General features: G+C 44.7%; 1 protein-coding gene across 1 annotated transcript in view; it reads left to right on the top strand.

The window, feature by feature from the left end:
* The window catches only part of SYT12 (synaptotagmin 12), a 253619-nt gene that overhangs the window by 211512 nt on the left and 25641 nt on the right, over positions 1 to 16466 (top strand). Inside the window, exon 7 of the mRNA XM_069740532.1 lies at positions 6998 to 7131. Within this exon, the coding sequence (XP_069596633.1) occupies positions 6998 to 7131 (134 nt within the window). The remainder of the gene's footprint in view (positions 1 to 6997; positions 7132 to 16466) is intronic.

Raw genomic sequence — 16466 nt, 5'->3', positions numbered from 1 at the left:
TGGCTTCCTTCAACCAAGCTGCAAAACTGTGGATACCTGGTGTCAGCCCCCGACTCTTGACAATACCATCATTCACAGACACATTTTCAAAGGCCCTTTTAGTGTAAGATCCCGCATTTGAGCAGTCCCAGAAACCCCCAGTTTAGGAACCTCAGCCTCACTGGTCACCATTTCATCCTCATCACTTGCTAGTACACCCAAGGGTTGCACTGGCTCCTGCCTGAGTCACTTGGCACCCCTGCATTTACCCACAAGTTCCAGAACAGGCTGAAGTCCTGCCCGAGTATCACGGCGTCAATCAAGTCTCTGACTACCCCGACCTCATGGAACTCCATACCACGGCTTGTTTTTTATGAACACTTTGGCAACAGGGTAGTCTTTGGCATCCCCGTGGATACAGCGGCAGACGCCCACATGCTTCCTTGGGATCAACTGTTGGGGAAGCGTGGCCCTTATCAAGGTCACCAGACTCCCAGAGTCCAAGAATCCTGACACTAGTACTCTGTTTATGATCTCCGGGCTGATAATCCACACTGCAGGTGGGATAGGCATAATATGAGCAGCGTCTGCCTAGGCTATAATCCTTCTGCTTGGCAGACATAGGACAACGGGCTGCTATGTTTCCAGGACCGTGATACCGCCAGCAATTCAGGTCTTTACCAGAAGCTTTTAATAGCCCCTCAGCAGCTCCTTGGGACCTCAGGCTCCCCCCGGTGGTGCCTAAGTAAGAGGGGACGGGCGCCCCTGCCCACATTGCACATTCAGTTTATCGGCATCAAAGATGCTGATATAGCAGAAAGCAGTGATGGAGGAGAAAGCTGCATTATATTGTGTGTGGGGGACTGCACTATACTGTGTGGGGGGGCTGCATTATACTGTGAGTTGGGGGCTGTATTATGCTGTGTGTGGGGGACTGCACTATACTGTGTATGTGGGGGGCTGCATTATACTGCATGTGGGGGCTGCACTATACTGTGTGTGTGGGGGCTGCATTATACTGTGTGTGAGTGGGGGGCTGTATTATACTGTGTGTGGGGTCTGCATTATACTGTGAGTGGGGGGCTGAATTATACTGTGAGTAGGGGGGCTGCATTATACTGTGTGGTGGGCTGCATTATACTGTGTGGGGGACTGCACTATACTGTGTGTGTGGGAGGGCTGCATTATACTGTGAGTGGGGGGCTGCATTATACTGTGTGTGTGGGGCTGCATTATACTCTGCTGGGGGCTGCATTTTACTCTCAGGAGGCTGCTGTATACTGTGTGTGAGGGGGCTGCATTATACTGTGTGTGGGCCTGCATTATACTCTGAGGAGGCTTCATCATAATTTGTAAAGCGCTGCGGAATATGTTGGCGCTATATAAATAAAAATTATTATTATTATTATTATTATTATTATTATACTCTGAGGGGCTGTTTTATATACTGAGGGGGCTGCAATATACTCTGAGGGAACTACATTGTACTCTGTGAGAGGACTACATTATACTCTATGAGGGGGTCTGCATTATACTGTGTGTGGGGGCTGCACTATACTGTGTGTTTGTGGGGGGCTGAATTATACTATGTGGGGGTGGACCCTGCATTATACTGTTTGTGGGGCTATATTATACTCTGAGAGGGCTGCATTATACTGTGTGTGGGGGGCTGCATTACACTGTGTGAAGGGGCTGCACTATACTGTGTGGGGGGGGACCTGCATTATACTGTGTGTGGGTTTACATTATACTCTGAGTGGGCTGCATTATACTGTGAGGGGGCTGCACTATACTCTTGAGTGGGCTGCATTATACTATGAGGGGGGCTGCAGTATACTCTATGAGGAGGGCTGCAGTATAAGCTTTGAGGAGAGCTGCAGTATACTCTATGAGGGGGGCTGCAGTATACTTTGAGGGGGGCTGCATTATACTCTATCAAGAACCATGGGGAGTGCATTCTACTACTGTATATGTACTATATGGGACCTGCATTATACTTTATCAAGAACTATCTGTACCCATCATTCTTCCTCAGCCCGAGTAAGGCTAGGTGCACACAATCAGTAAACGCTGTGGGTTGGACATTGCGTACTTGTGCAGCGTTCAACCCACAGATGTTACAGCATAGTGGATGGGATTTCAAGAAATCGCATGCTCATTATGGGTGCACAGATGCCCGCGGCTCACCCGCGGAGACAGGCATGCGCGCGTCTTTCCAGACCATAGCATGTCTACTTATCTTGCATTGATGTGAGCCCCAACAAGATAAATAACACCCGTACAATGTATTGGACGCGGTGATTTTGCACGGTTCAATGAACACATGTGGATTCACCTGTGTTCAATAGCCAGCAGCGCTTTGGACGCAGTGAACATGTACTGCGTCCAAAGCGCTGCCAATTACTGAACGTGCGCACCCCCCCCCCTAAAGATGCTGGCAAACAAGCGTCGAACAACTTCAATATTGTTGATCACGCTCTTTTAATGGCCTGAACTCAGTGCATGTAAATACAGCAGAAATGTTTCTGTGTGACAGTACAATATGTGAGCATTTGGGGCCCCACTTTAAATTTTTGCCATCTCTCACCTACCCACCATGAAAGCCAGCACATATCGTGCTGGAGGGGAAACTTATGGCTTTCACATCATGCAGGAAAGCAACCTTTGCGACACATATCTCCCCTCATGTACGGTGCCAGTGACCCTGTCACAACAGACAACTTTACATACATAAAGCGTACACATATATAAAAGCTTCTATACATACTGCATGGAATCCATTCCAGAACATCCTTGCTTATATTAATAGAAGGAGCTACAAAACATTTTAGACTCCTAGCAAGCCAGCCCGCGGGCAGTAAAGTCGCTTGGTTACTTTGTATGTGGATGCTGTGTTTTGTTCTGAAATATTCTGTGATTTTAAAAATAATTCAACTCCTAATGTTGAAGCTTTGAAAAATAATGCCGGCCTAAAATCCCCCATGAAAGGTAATCTTGGGTATTCATCACCATGCAGAAGACGTTTGGTCAGCGAATATTTTACAGTTTTGCTCCTGGCATATAAACGTGCCACCTCTGTAATAGCAATGAGCAAGAAGAAGCTTTGTATTCATAGGAATTACAGCCCTGTCAGGACGGCCATTTATCTTTACCTTACAATAAGAAATGAGAAAAGCAAATATTTTCTAACCTGCTGGGACCCCAGAATGAAAGCTCCGATATAATGGACTGTAAAAGCCAAAGTGTGCTGTGATTAGACCCGAAAGACCCAATGAATCTGATGTTTCATTTCAGACGTTAAGGCTATGTTCACACGTAGATTTTTCTTTTGCCTCATTTTTTTTCTGCAAAAAAAAGCTGCCTTTTCTAGAACCAGCAAAAGCAATGAGATTTCAGACATCTCATGTCCATGCTTTTATTTTGCTAACTGAATCTGAGAGCTGCTGCGTATTTGTAATTTGCAACATGTTAATTTTTGCAGCGTTTTTTACATCCATAGAAAGCAATGAGAAAATGCAAAAAATAGCAGTGTTTTTGTTGTGTTTTAGTGAATAAAATTAACTTTATTAAACATGTACAGTAGACAAATCACATATGTAATCCGCACATAAAACAAAGGAACAGAAACGTAGAATTTTATTTTTACAGCCAAAACCTGTTCTCTTGGCAGTAAAAAAATGCTGCATGTGAACGTAGCCCAATGTGACATAAAGTATCTTACGTTGTGCATGCATGCTAAATAATGGAATGTTGTTGTGTTGTTAAATGTTCTCTTTTTGTTTTCTTGGTCCTTTGAACAATTTGTATTTTCATTACTTTTACGCCCTATGCAAATCAAGTGTTTGCTGGGTGAACCCTCAGATTACCCCAAGATTGGCTGCGTGTACATTGACTATAGGGGTGTACTGACTCTCCCCACTGACGTATATTAGGAAGAGCAGAAACACATGAAAATTAATAAATTGAGACATCGCTAACAGAGGGATTATCGTTCTAATCCAAAGGGGTAAATTACAGAGTCACCTGGTGTAATGGGGAGTCCTGCATCACTGGATGTCGGCCATCAGATCTAGGGGCCATCACTATCTCAGTTCAAGGAGCATCCAAACCAGAGATGGCTGCTATAGGCCCAATTCCAACAGGTGCCTGGATGGGGTGAACAGCGGCAGAAATATTTGATTTAGAACATTTTCAGCACACAGAGAAAAAATAGAAAAAACTGAAGTGATATAAAATCTGGATAAACTCAAGTATGACTTACTGTATTCCATTGTTGGGGTAATAGATACAACTTACTCCTCTTTAGTGGATCGCTCATCACCCTAAGGCTGGTGTCACACTTGTGAGTTCAATGCGGAAACTCGCATCAATTCCCGGCACTGCCGCCGGCGGTTCAGACCGGTGCGTGCGGCTGCATGGAATAGAAATACATGCAGCCACCAACTCTGGTCCCGAGTGCCGGCGGCAGTGTCGGGAATTGATGCAAGAGACTCGTGCGAGTTTCTCTCATTGAACTAGCAAGTGTGATCCCGGCCTAACGGCTCGTGCCGATGACCATATAAATCGGACAAGTACAATCGGTGGTTTTGTCGGATAACACTCGTCCCTGTGTTATTCTATGGGGCTGTGCACATGTCCGATTCTTTTCCATGGACCAAGTGGTCGTTAATAAAAAAAAAAATCACAGCCTCTGAGAATCATATGGCACTTGCCCATTTATGTTTATGGGTCCACAAAAAAAAAATTGGACTGTAGTAAGATGACATCCAAGTGCAGTCCAATTTTCACGCACTAACAGAATGGAGAAAGTGGAGAAATGTTTATATTTCTCTCCACCTCCGAGAAAATCGGATCCCTCTCTGAACAAAATCTGATCAGAGTGTGATTGGCATAATCGGATCCCACTGATTTTCCCGGATGGAGAGAAAAAGGTTGTCTGCAGCTAACCTAAGAGTCAAATAGTTTTGCCATCAGTTTTGAAGATGATTGTCCCAGTATGCATCATCAAAGTTCCACCAGTGAAGTGATCCCCCAAATTAGAGATGATCGAATCAAGCAAGATTCAGATTTGTCACATCGCACAGATATTATAAGAATATTTGATTTGCAGTAGAGTTAATTGAATGTTACTTATTATCTTCTGGGGTCCCTCCGGACCCAAATGTAGGATGTAAAATATAAACAAAAAATAATAATACTTACCTCATCACTCACCTGTTCCACCGTCACCGCAGCTTACTGTCCGGTCTTCCGCACCTCTTCTTTCCCCCTGTCAGGCACATTCTCTTGTCCTCTTTACTTCAAGTCATGGTTTTTTGTTTTTCTTAAAGTCAATTTTATAAGTGTTTGTCTGTTTTGTTTTTATTATTCATTGGCACAATTTGGGGTTTCCCGTTGTTTCAATAGAGTCATCAATTGCAAATTTTTAAAAAGTTGCAAAATTTCTACTGTACTCCAGTCCTTCCCTGGGGTCATGTTATACATGATTGCAATTTTTGCGCAAACTTTGCAATGTTTTAACAGGCCACGCAACTTTTTAAACAGATGCGAAAAAGTTTAAAGACAAAAATAAAAAGCATCTATAATTATGAGCAAAATCATTTTAAGAAACTGGTGCAAAAAAAACTTAAGGGTATGTGCACACGTTGCGGATTTGGCTGCTGATCTGCAGCGGATTTGGCCCTGCAAATCCGCAGCAGTTTTCCATGCGGTGTACAGTACCATGTAAACCTATGGAAAACAAAATCTGCTGTGCACATGCTGCGGAAAATTCCGCGCAGAAACCCAGCAGTTTATTTTCCGCAGCATGTCATTTCTTTGTGCGGAATCCAAAGCGTTTTACTCCTATTCCATTTTAGGAATCCGCAGGTGTAAAAACGCAGGCGAAATCCGCACAAAATCCACAGAAAACCCGCAGGGAACCCGCAGGTAAAAGACAGGTGCCGCCTATTACAGTGATGAATATGTGGCTCCACCTCCCATAGGGGTGGGGCCGCATATTCATCACTGTAATGGGTGGCACCACGTGACCGCTCATACAGGAGAAACGAGGACAGGAAGCAGCGAGGGAGTCGGGTAAGTATTTTATTAACAGCGGGGGGGCGTACAGGGGGTGGGAGGGGGTTGGGGACAGGGATCTTTTTTTTAAACACACAAAAAAAGATTTTTCATATCTTCTCTCCAGCGAACAATGCTGGAGAGAAGAAATGAATGGCGGCTTCAGCACCAGTGGGGGGGACAGCGCTTACTGTAGCGCTGTCTCCAGCACGGCACATGGACTGCACACGGACAACATCCGTGTGCGGTATGTGTTTTACACGGACCCATTGACTTTAATGGGTCCGTGTAATACGTGCGCTCCCACGAACACTGACATGTCTCCGTGTTTTCCAAACGGACACACGGTCCATGAAAACACGCTGACATGTGCAGAGACACATTGATTTTAATGTGTCTACGTGAGTCAGTGTCTCCGGTACGTGAGGAAACTGTCACCTCACGTACCGGAGCCACTGACGTGTGAAACCGGCCTTATATGGTAGCCATCAAAATGAAGGTCGGCAGACATAAAACAAATGCCATTAATTTTTGCTTAAATTTTGTGACATTTTGCTCTAAAAATGTGCAAAAATCAAGAGCATTTTTTTTACTTTGCACAAAATTCCAAAACTACATCACGCTCCATTTTTGAAGAATTTGATGCAAAAATACCAACCACTAATAGCACATTCTAAAAACAATTGCTTATAAAAAATTATGATGATGATGATTTAGGGTCTACGGCGTCTCCCTCACTCCTTTTAGTAGGAAGAGGAACTAGAAATGGTAGAATGATGTTAGCTTTCTACAGACTAAATCTCTACAGCAGCCTTCAGAAAATGTTTTACCCATTGGCAGATATAGATTCGTGTCACAGTTGTATCCGCTTCTCGTGACTTCAGATATTTAACTAAACATTTCTACTGCCGCAATACTAAAGCTGATTGATCACCCTGATCCTGTTTCATTGATTTCACAGACCCATTTGTAAAAGTCTACCTACTTCAAGATGGAAGAAAAATCAGCAAGAAAAAGACGGCCGTGAAAAGAGATGATAGGAATCCTGTGTTTAATGAAGCCATGATCTTCTCTGTACCAGCCATAGTCCTGCAGGTGAGTCATGGCAAATGGGCCTAACTGGATTCATGCCTAATCTGTGAACAGTCATCTGGGAAGGATATGTCATGATGACTTCAGGTCAGCCCAGCTAATAAAAAGAAGAATCGAGAATGCCAAGAGGTAAGGAGATTGGCAGGTCTCGTGTCCATCGGTCACAGATTACTCACCTGGTCGATAAACCAGAGCTGCTGCCAATTGATTCTCCAATCTCTATTAGGCCAGAGTCACACATGCGAGAAACACGTCCGTGTCTCGCATGTGAAAACCAAGCTCTGGCGCCGGCACTCCAGAGCGGAGCGTACGGCCGCATAGCAACACATGGAGCCGCATGCTCCGCTCCCAAGTGCCGGCGCCAGAGCTTGGTTTTCCCATGCGAGACACGGACGTGTTTCTTGCATGTGTGACTCCGGCCTTAATCAATATTAGGCCGGGGTCAGACCTAACATACTGTATAAAAATACGGTCCGTTTTTTACTGCCAAGATACGCAGAAAAGTTTCTGAACAGTGATCCGTATTCAATGCAAGGATACGATTTTTTTCTCCAAAAAGTATCCGTGTGTCATCCGTATGGCATCCATACGGCAAGATTTTCTCGCTAGCTTGCAAAATGGACTTATAATGGATCCATGGGCTCAAATATTCGGGAAACATATATACAGCCCCTATATATATATATATATATATATATATATATATATATATATATATAAATTTCAGTAAGACACACACACATATATATATATGTGTATATATATATATATATATATATTTATTTATACTTCATACAGCGCTAGATAGCAGAAAGGTCGGTAATTCAATTGCCGACTTTTGCTATCTCCTTCCCAAACCCCACAGGATATGAGACATGGTTTACATACAGTAAACCATTTCATATCTGTTATATTTTTACATATTCCTCACTAATAATGTAGTTTGTGTGTGCAAAATTTTGGAATTCTAAGTGTTAATAGAAATGGTTAAATCACAAAAAAAACTGGCGTGTGCTCCCGCACAATTTTCTCCGCCAGAGGGGGAAAGCCAGTGACTGAGGGCAGATATTAATAGCCTGGAGAGGGTCCATGATTATTGGCCCTCCCGGCTAAAAACATCTGCCCCCAGCCACCCCAGAAAAGGCACATCTGTAAGATGCGCCTGTTCTGGCACTTAGCCTCTCTCTTCCCACTCCCCTGTACTGGTGGGATATGGGGTAATAAGGGGTTAATGTCACCTTGCTATAGTAAGGTGACATTAAGCCTGGTTAATAATGGAGAAGTGTCAATAAGACACCTATCCATTATTAATCCAATATTAGTAAAGGGTTAAAAATGCACACACAATAAGAATAAAGTATTTTAATGAAATAAATAAGCACATAGGGCTTTATTATTCTTTATTGTCACTGGGGAATGAATGAAATGAAGGTAACATAGCTTCGGCGACTTGCGGTGCCGTCACCGAAGCTGTGCCCCCTGGTGGCATAAACTCATATGAACTGTAGCGTGGGAACTTTTCTGAATATTTCCTCATGCTACAGTTCAAATGAGTTTATGCCACCAGGGGGCGCAGCTTCGGTGACGGCACCGCAAGTCGCCGAAGCTACGTTACCTTCATTTCATTCATTCCCCATTCTTTTACAGCTGGGAGCGGCTGCATTAGCAGGCTACTGGTTGTAACTTTATTTAACCACTTCAGATGGATTTACATCGTGGACATGACGGTACGGCGGGCAGGTATGGGATATTGTTGCTTTTTTATTTTCATTTTTACAGGAGAATGAGGATCTTCAGTTGGAACGGGACAGACAGGTGAGTATAGCAAGTGCTGGGGGCCTGAGCTAGTGGTGATACCGGCACCTGACCCCCACAGCGCGCCGGTGTCCCCGCCTGCTCAGGCCCCCAGCACTCGGCGCCCAGCGACGATAGGTGAGTATGGTATTTTTTTTTTATATATATGGCAGCAGCATACGGGGCTTATATAATGGAGCATCTTATGGGGGGCATATAATACAATGGTGGCGCAGGATGGGAGCAGCACATGACAGAACGGGGGTGCAGAATGGGAGCAGCACATGACAGAATGGGCGCAGGATGGCAGCAGCACATGACAGAACGGGGGCGCAGGATGGCAGCAGCACATGACAGAACGGGGGCACAGGATGGGAGCAGCACATGACAGGATGGGAGCAGCAAATGACAGAATGGAGGCGCAGGATGGGTGCAGAACATGTCAGAATGGAGGCGCAGGATGGGTGCAGCACATGTCACAATGGGGGCGCAGGATGGGAGCAGCACATGACAGAATGGGGGCGCAGGATGGGTGCAACACATGACAGAATGGGGGCGCAAGATGGGAGCAGAACATGTCAGAATGGAGGCGCAGGATGGGAGCAGCACATGTCACAATGGGGGCGCAGGATGGAAGCAGCACATGTCACAATGGGGGCGCAGGATGGAAGCAGCACATGTCAGAATGGGGGCGCAGGATGGGAGCAGCACATGTCACAATGGGGGCGCAGGATGGAAGCAGCACATGACAGAATGGGGGCGCAAGATGGGTGCAACACATGGCAGAATGGGGGCGCAGGATGGGTGTAGCACATGTCAGAATGGGGGTGCAGGATGGGAGCAGCACATGTCAGAATGGGGGTGCAGGATGGGTGTAGCACATGACAGGATGGGGACGCAGGATGGAGCAGCACATGTCAGAATGGGGGTGCAGGATGGGAGCAGCACATGTCAGAATTGGGGTGCAGGATGGGTGCAGCACATGACAGGATGGGGACGCAGGATGGAGCAGCACATGTCAGAATGGGGGCGCAGGATGGGAGCAGCACATGTCAGAATGGGGGTGCAGGATGGGTGCAGCACATGTCAGGATGGGGACGCAGGATGGAGCAGCACATACCAGGATGGAGACCATATACCAATATAGATGCTAGCCACCCGGGCGTAGAACGGGTTCAATAGCTAGTATATATATATGTGTGTATGTCAATGATATATATATATCTCTATTCTATGTGTAGACATTTATTTTATCTCCTCTCTGGTCTCAGTCTACCACCCTACCCGTGCCCTCCGCTCCGCTGATGACCTCAGGTTAGCATCCTCAATAATCAGAACCTCCCACTCCCGTCTCCAAGACTTTACACGTGCTGCGCCGATTCTTTGGAATGCACTACCTAGGATAATACGATTAATCCCCAATCCCCACAGTTTTAAGCGTGCCCTAAAAACTCATTTGTTCAGACTGGCCTACCGCCTCAATGCATTAACCTAACGATCCCTGTGTGGCCTATATTAAAAAAAAAAAAAAAAAAAAAAAAAAAATTAATTAACTGGTTCATGCAGCTTTACATGAACACCCAAGCCTTACACTATGGCTGGTCCGAATAACTATAGCAATTGTTACCATCCACCTCTCGTGTCTCCCCTTTTCCTCATAGTTTGTAAGCTTACGAGCAGGGCCCTCACTCCTCTTGATATCTGTTTTGAACTGTACTTCTGTTATGCTGTAATGTCTATTGTATGTACAAGTCCCCTCTATAATTTGTAAAGCGCTGCGGAATATGTTGGCGCTATATAAATAAAAATTATTATTATTATTATTATTTATCTGTTCTATTCTAACCTGTCAGTGTGATTTTACTGTACACCGCACTGAATTGCCGACTTTTCTATAGAACAGCGCTGCGTATTTCTCGCAAGTCACACTGATGGTCCGTGTGTAATCTGTATTTTTCTCGTCCCCATAGACTTGCATTGGCGTATTCTTCTCAGAATACGCTGACAATCGCAGCATGCTGCGATTTTCTCAGCCCGTAAAATACAGCCAAGAAATATACGGCTGATGGGAGCTGCCCCATAGAGAAACATTGGTCCGAGTGTAATGCATTGTTTTTGCACCTCTCATACGTCCGTATTTCTCTCTAGTGTGACCCCGGCCTTAGGCTGGAGCAAGATGTCAATATTTAGTCACATGTGAGCCTAGGTAATACCATGGCAGACAATGAACCAAGATGGTGGGAAAACTTGCAATCATTACTTTTGGCTCATTTTTACAATGACATTATAATAAAAAAATAAATAAAAACTCTCTGCCCCCAAAAATAAAAACATTAGCATAAAGCTATTATTGCCAAATCTGAAGCAAAACGATTAAAGAAGCAGTCCACTGATTTTTCGTTTGATCTCTGGACAGGTCTTATATCTCAGCTAATAGATTGCTATTTTGTACCTTTATCTACTATATAGCTACATAGAAATAAATACAAGACCACCAACTGTATGGTAAAACACGCTAATATCAGAGTATAGTATAAGGTAGTACACATCATAATTATGTAGCAGGCGTTGGGGTAGCCCCCTCATAGAATATAAAGTAGCCCCCTCATGGAATATAATGCAGCCCCCCTCATGGAATATAATGTAGCCCCCCTCGGTTCCCCGGTGGGCCAGTCTGACCCTGGTTTGGTGGTGCCACATTGCCCCTATACATGATAATAACCACATATGCAATGCTCTCTGAGTTTCCTATGAGCCACAAGAAAAGATGATTACCTATGATAAAGAGCCACAAAATTAAAAAAAACTACCAAATCTAGAGTAAGACGATGGCAGAAGTGCATTACTCTCTAACTCCCAATCCGTATGATGAACCCTTCCAACATCCCAATGAATCTACTAGTGTTGCCTCCCAGATTTGACATGAGCACATGATACATCTCAACTGATCCGGTGCAGTCACAGAGCCGAAAATTGTAGCCTTATCAAAGAGGAACCGCTAGCACAAAATAAGCAGGACCCAACTTCTACCCTGACAAGAGGATATTCTCACAACAGAGCAACCATTCAAAATTCCATCCCAGAGCACTGCAATGTTAGTCAGTTTTGGACCTCTTCATAGCGAGAGTCACCATACCATGAAATAGTAGTGTATTTCAGTGTCCTCATTTTCCCAATTCTAACATCTTTGGAAAAAGCAAAATGAAAATGCTATATAGAAAAGGTGATCATGAAAAGATGATAGACACAACATACCCATCGCCTCCAGTAACATTTCCAACAACATTATGACACAAATAGTCGTTTCATAGCAACTTCCATTTTCAATCTTTTTCAATTTGGCTAAAACACAAGTTGTTTGCAGACACTGGAGAACCAGAAGCCTGACAAGAAGGAAAACCAACAAGGAACTGGAGAAACGTTGTTGGCCACCTAAACGACATCAGTCTTTTCAGTACAGAAAAAAACTTGTGCACTTGTCAGTCATCACTTTATCCCCAAACTTTTTCCAATGCTTGAGATGCGCCATTCCTCCTGCCACTCTTCCCATCGCCAACACTTGTGTATATTTCTAAATCTCCATTGGTCATATCAAGTTTTTGGCATAAGGTTCTGCTGTTGTAACTTTTTAAGAAGGCATATGAGGCTAACAAATCTCAACTCAATTGCTTTGTGATCCTAGTGAAATGAAGAACATCTTTTGTAGAAAGTGACAACCTCCTAAGAATAGCTTTGTCTCCAGACAGGACTCTGCAAGTAATACCAAAGCTGGTGAGGAGACGGCATGTGCTTTAACGTAACTTTCTTTGCACCTCAAACAGGAAACTTGAAAACCTCTACTGTGTCTATTTCATATCCTAAAAAGCAATATGCAGATAGCCCCTTCAGTGTGGAAGATGACAGGAACTCTAGTGAGTGCCCCCTACTGGATGTATCAACCCTAAAAATCAGTATCTGTCACAGACGTGGTTTGTGGAACCACTGTGCCACGGAACGTGGAGAGCCTGGAGGGGCGTGACTAAGCAAACTCCTGACTTTTCACTAGAGCCTCTGATGGTGAGGTTAGCCTTGGCTCCCGATGAACGCCAGGTGCCACTCCAGGACAGACCAATGGACACGCAGCAGCTGGACCCAGAGAACAGACTGGAGAGAGCATCTGGCAGATTTTGATTTAGAGTGCAGCAGACAGAATTCACATCAGAGTGCAGCAGACAGAGTTCACATCAGAGTGCAGCAGACAGAGTTCACATCAGAGTGCAGCAGACAGAGTTCGCATCAGAGTGCAGCAGACAGAGTTCACATCAGAGTGCAGCAGACAGTGTTTGTATCAGAGTGCAGCAGGCACTGTGGAAGGAATTTGGAATCTGTAAAGAAAGAGGCAGCTTCAATTTACAGGAGACCTCGTTGATCCGCTTCAACACCTCGAAAGGCCCGATAAAACGAACTGCGAACCTCGATCGGACACAATGTGACAAGGAAATCCGTTCAGGTGGAAAATATGTTTGATGAAGCTGTCAGTCACTTCAGGAGTGGTCGGAAGAGCAGACAACAGGGCATAGTGTGCCATTTTGGAGAAGTGATCCACGACTACCCAGATGACAGTGGAACCCTCGGATACTGGCAAATCCGTAGTGAAGTCCATAGGTATGTGCTGCCATGGACCAGATGGTACGGGTAACGGCATGAAGTCGTCTGAAGTCTTCCTTTTGTCCCGCGTGACCAGCGACCTTGGACAAGTGGCCCCAAGACAAAACTCGCTCCTTCTCAGATTCAGCCACAAGAGTCTTCCCTGTGGGAATTTGTGACAGACTGACTGGAGCGACAGTGACCATCTTGGATGGTTCAATGATAAATTGCGGATCCTCCTCTTGATCCTTGGACAGAAAAGAGCGAGAGAGGGCATCGGCTCTGACATTCTTGTCACAGGACCTGAAATGTAAAATAAAGTTAAAGCGGGCAAGAAACAAAGACCACCTAGCTTGGCGTGGATTAAGTATCTGGGCAGACCGGAGATACGCCAGGTACTTATGGTCCGTGTAGATGACCACTGGATAGACTGCACCCTCCAGCAGGTATCGCCACTCCTCCAGAGCCATCTTAATTTCGAGTAACTCTCGGTCCCTGATAGAGTAGTAATGTTCAGGAGTGGAGAAGGCCTTAGAGAAGAAACCGCAGGACACGCGGTGACCCGAGGATGACTTCTGGGTGAGCACAGCTCCAGCCCCTAATGGGGATGCATCCATCTCTAGGAAGAACTGTTTGTTCAAATCAGGGTGATGCAGAATGGGAGCGGTGGAGAACGACCGTTTAAGAGAGCGGAAGGCCTCTTCAGCCTCGGAGGACCAATTCTTCAGATCGGCTCCCTTTCGGGTGATATCAGAGATGGGAGCGGTCAGAAGTGAGGAATGAATTGCTAATAATATTTAGCAAAACAAAGGAATCGCTGAATTGCTTTGAATTCCACGGGCAGCAGCCATTTAAGGATGGAAAACACTTTCCCAGGATCCATCCTGAGTCCGGTATCTGAGATAATGTAACCCAAGAAGGGAAAAAAGGACTGTTCAAAAATGCATTTCTCAAACTTGGCGTAGAGGTGATTACCCCTCAGATGCTGAAGAACCTGCCGAACTGCTCATCTGTGGAGGCCAGATCCAGAGAAAATACCAAAATATCGTCCAAATACACGACAATGCAGGAATAAAGCAGGTCCCAGAAGATGACGTTGACGAATTCTTGAAAAAATGCCGGTGCATTACTGAGTCCGAAGGACATCACTCGGTATTCATAATGTCCGTTCCTGGTGTTGAAAGCCATCTTCCATTTGTCTCCCCAGCAATTGCGGATTAGATTGTAGGCGCCTCTTAAGTCTAGTTTGGTGAAGATCCTGGCACCTCTTAATCAGTCGGACAACTCAGGAATCAGTGCGATAGGGTATTTATTTTTCACTGTGATCTGGTTGAGACCTCGATAGTCAATACAGGGTCAGAGTGATCCATCCTTCTTCTTAATGAAGAAAAACACAGCCTGAGCAGGAGAGGAGGATTTCTGAATGAACCTCCTGGCCAAATTCTCCTGAATGTAGTCCGACATAGCTTGAGTCACAGCTGGGGACAGAGGGTAAATTCGGACCTGAAGCGGCTCAGTAGCCAGATGAACCATCTCCCAAAGAGTTCTCTCATCAAGAAATGTTATGGCTAGGGGGTTCTTGAGTGGATGAACTGGGATTTGGAACTGATACACTGCAGCCTGGAGGATAAAATTTCCGGCTGCCCCGGAATCCAAATACACCAACTCAACAAACTGGGATTCACCGGTTATCATGGCCACAGTAAGGGTCAGGGGTAGGGAGATGTCTTTTCCATCTAGGGAGCCCTCTCCTACGAACCCTAGATGCCGGAGCTTCTCCGGCTTTACCGGACAGACTCGAATGGAGTGGCCCATGTCTCCACAACACAGGCACAGGCCTTTAGCACGTCGATCCCTCAGTCGCTGTCTAGCAAGGGAAAAATGGCCGATCTGCATGGGTTCAGATGAGTCCTTAACAAGGGAGGGTGAAGGAAGAAGCAGACTTTGAAAAGGAGCCAGGCGGACCTCAGTATAGAGGGACCATAGAAATACATTGTTCTATATCCAATGTATCTCTATAGATATGTATATCGTGTTACTGGATTCAGTGCTTTCAATACAGGTCAAGATGACCAAATTCTCTCCTGGCTGTCATCATAACTGTGGCTCATTGCCAGGGCAACAGCCTATGAATGTGGAGATTTGCGTTCAAGTCTTAATGGAGTCCATAATGCAGGAGGGAAAATTAATAAAATCATAATTGGTCATTATTATTTTTACTACTTTTATAGAGAAAAAAATATTTTTCTTCACCTCGGTATACAGGGACCATAGAAATACATTATTATATATCCAATGTATCTCTATGAATATGTATATTGTGTTACTGTGTTCATTGCCTGCGATATAGGTCAAGATGACCAAATTCTCTCCATACTTTCATCATCAGCTGTGGCTCAGTGGTAGAGCAACAGCCTATGAATCTGGAGATGTGAGTTGAAGTCCTAGTGAAGTCCAGAAAGACAAGCACATATAAAATTATAATTGGGCATTATTATTATTTTTACTACTTTTGTAGGGAAAAAAATGTATTTTTTTCTTCACCGGGACCATAGAAATACATTGTTATATATCCAATGTATCTCTATGGATATGTATATTGTGTTACTGGGTTCAGTGCCTGCAATAGAGGTCAAAATGACCAAATTCTGTCCTGGCATTCATTATAAGCTGTGGCTCAGTGGTAGAGCAACAGCCTACCAACATGAAGACATTATTAATTAATGTATGACAAATCCCTGCCCACTGAGGAGTCCAGAGTGTTGAAAAAACCCATGATGTGGGACTAGATGTGGGTACGTATGCAGGTTTACAGAACTATGTAAGGGTACATATGCAGGTTTGGGGTACATATGGGGTTTGCCTGACTATGTGAGGTTACATATGGACACAGGACTATAAGAGGGTTTCAGGACTAG

This window comes from Ranitomeya imitator, chromosome 9 (genome assembly GCF_032444005.1).
Source record: "Ranitomeya imitator isolate aRanImi1 chromosome 9, aRanImi1.pri, whole genome shotgun sequence".
Taxonomy (NCBI): domain Eukaryota; kingdom Metazoa; phylum Chordata; class Amphibia; order Anura; family Dendrobatidae; genus Ranitomeya; species Ranitomeya imitator.
The sequence above is the reverse complement of the archived record's forward strand: the minus strand, read 5'-3'. Positions and strand labels throughout refer to the sequence as shown.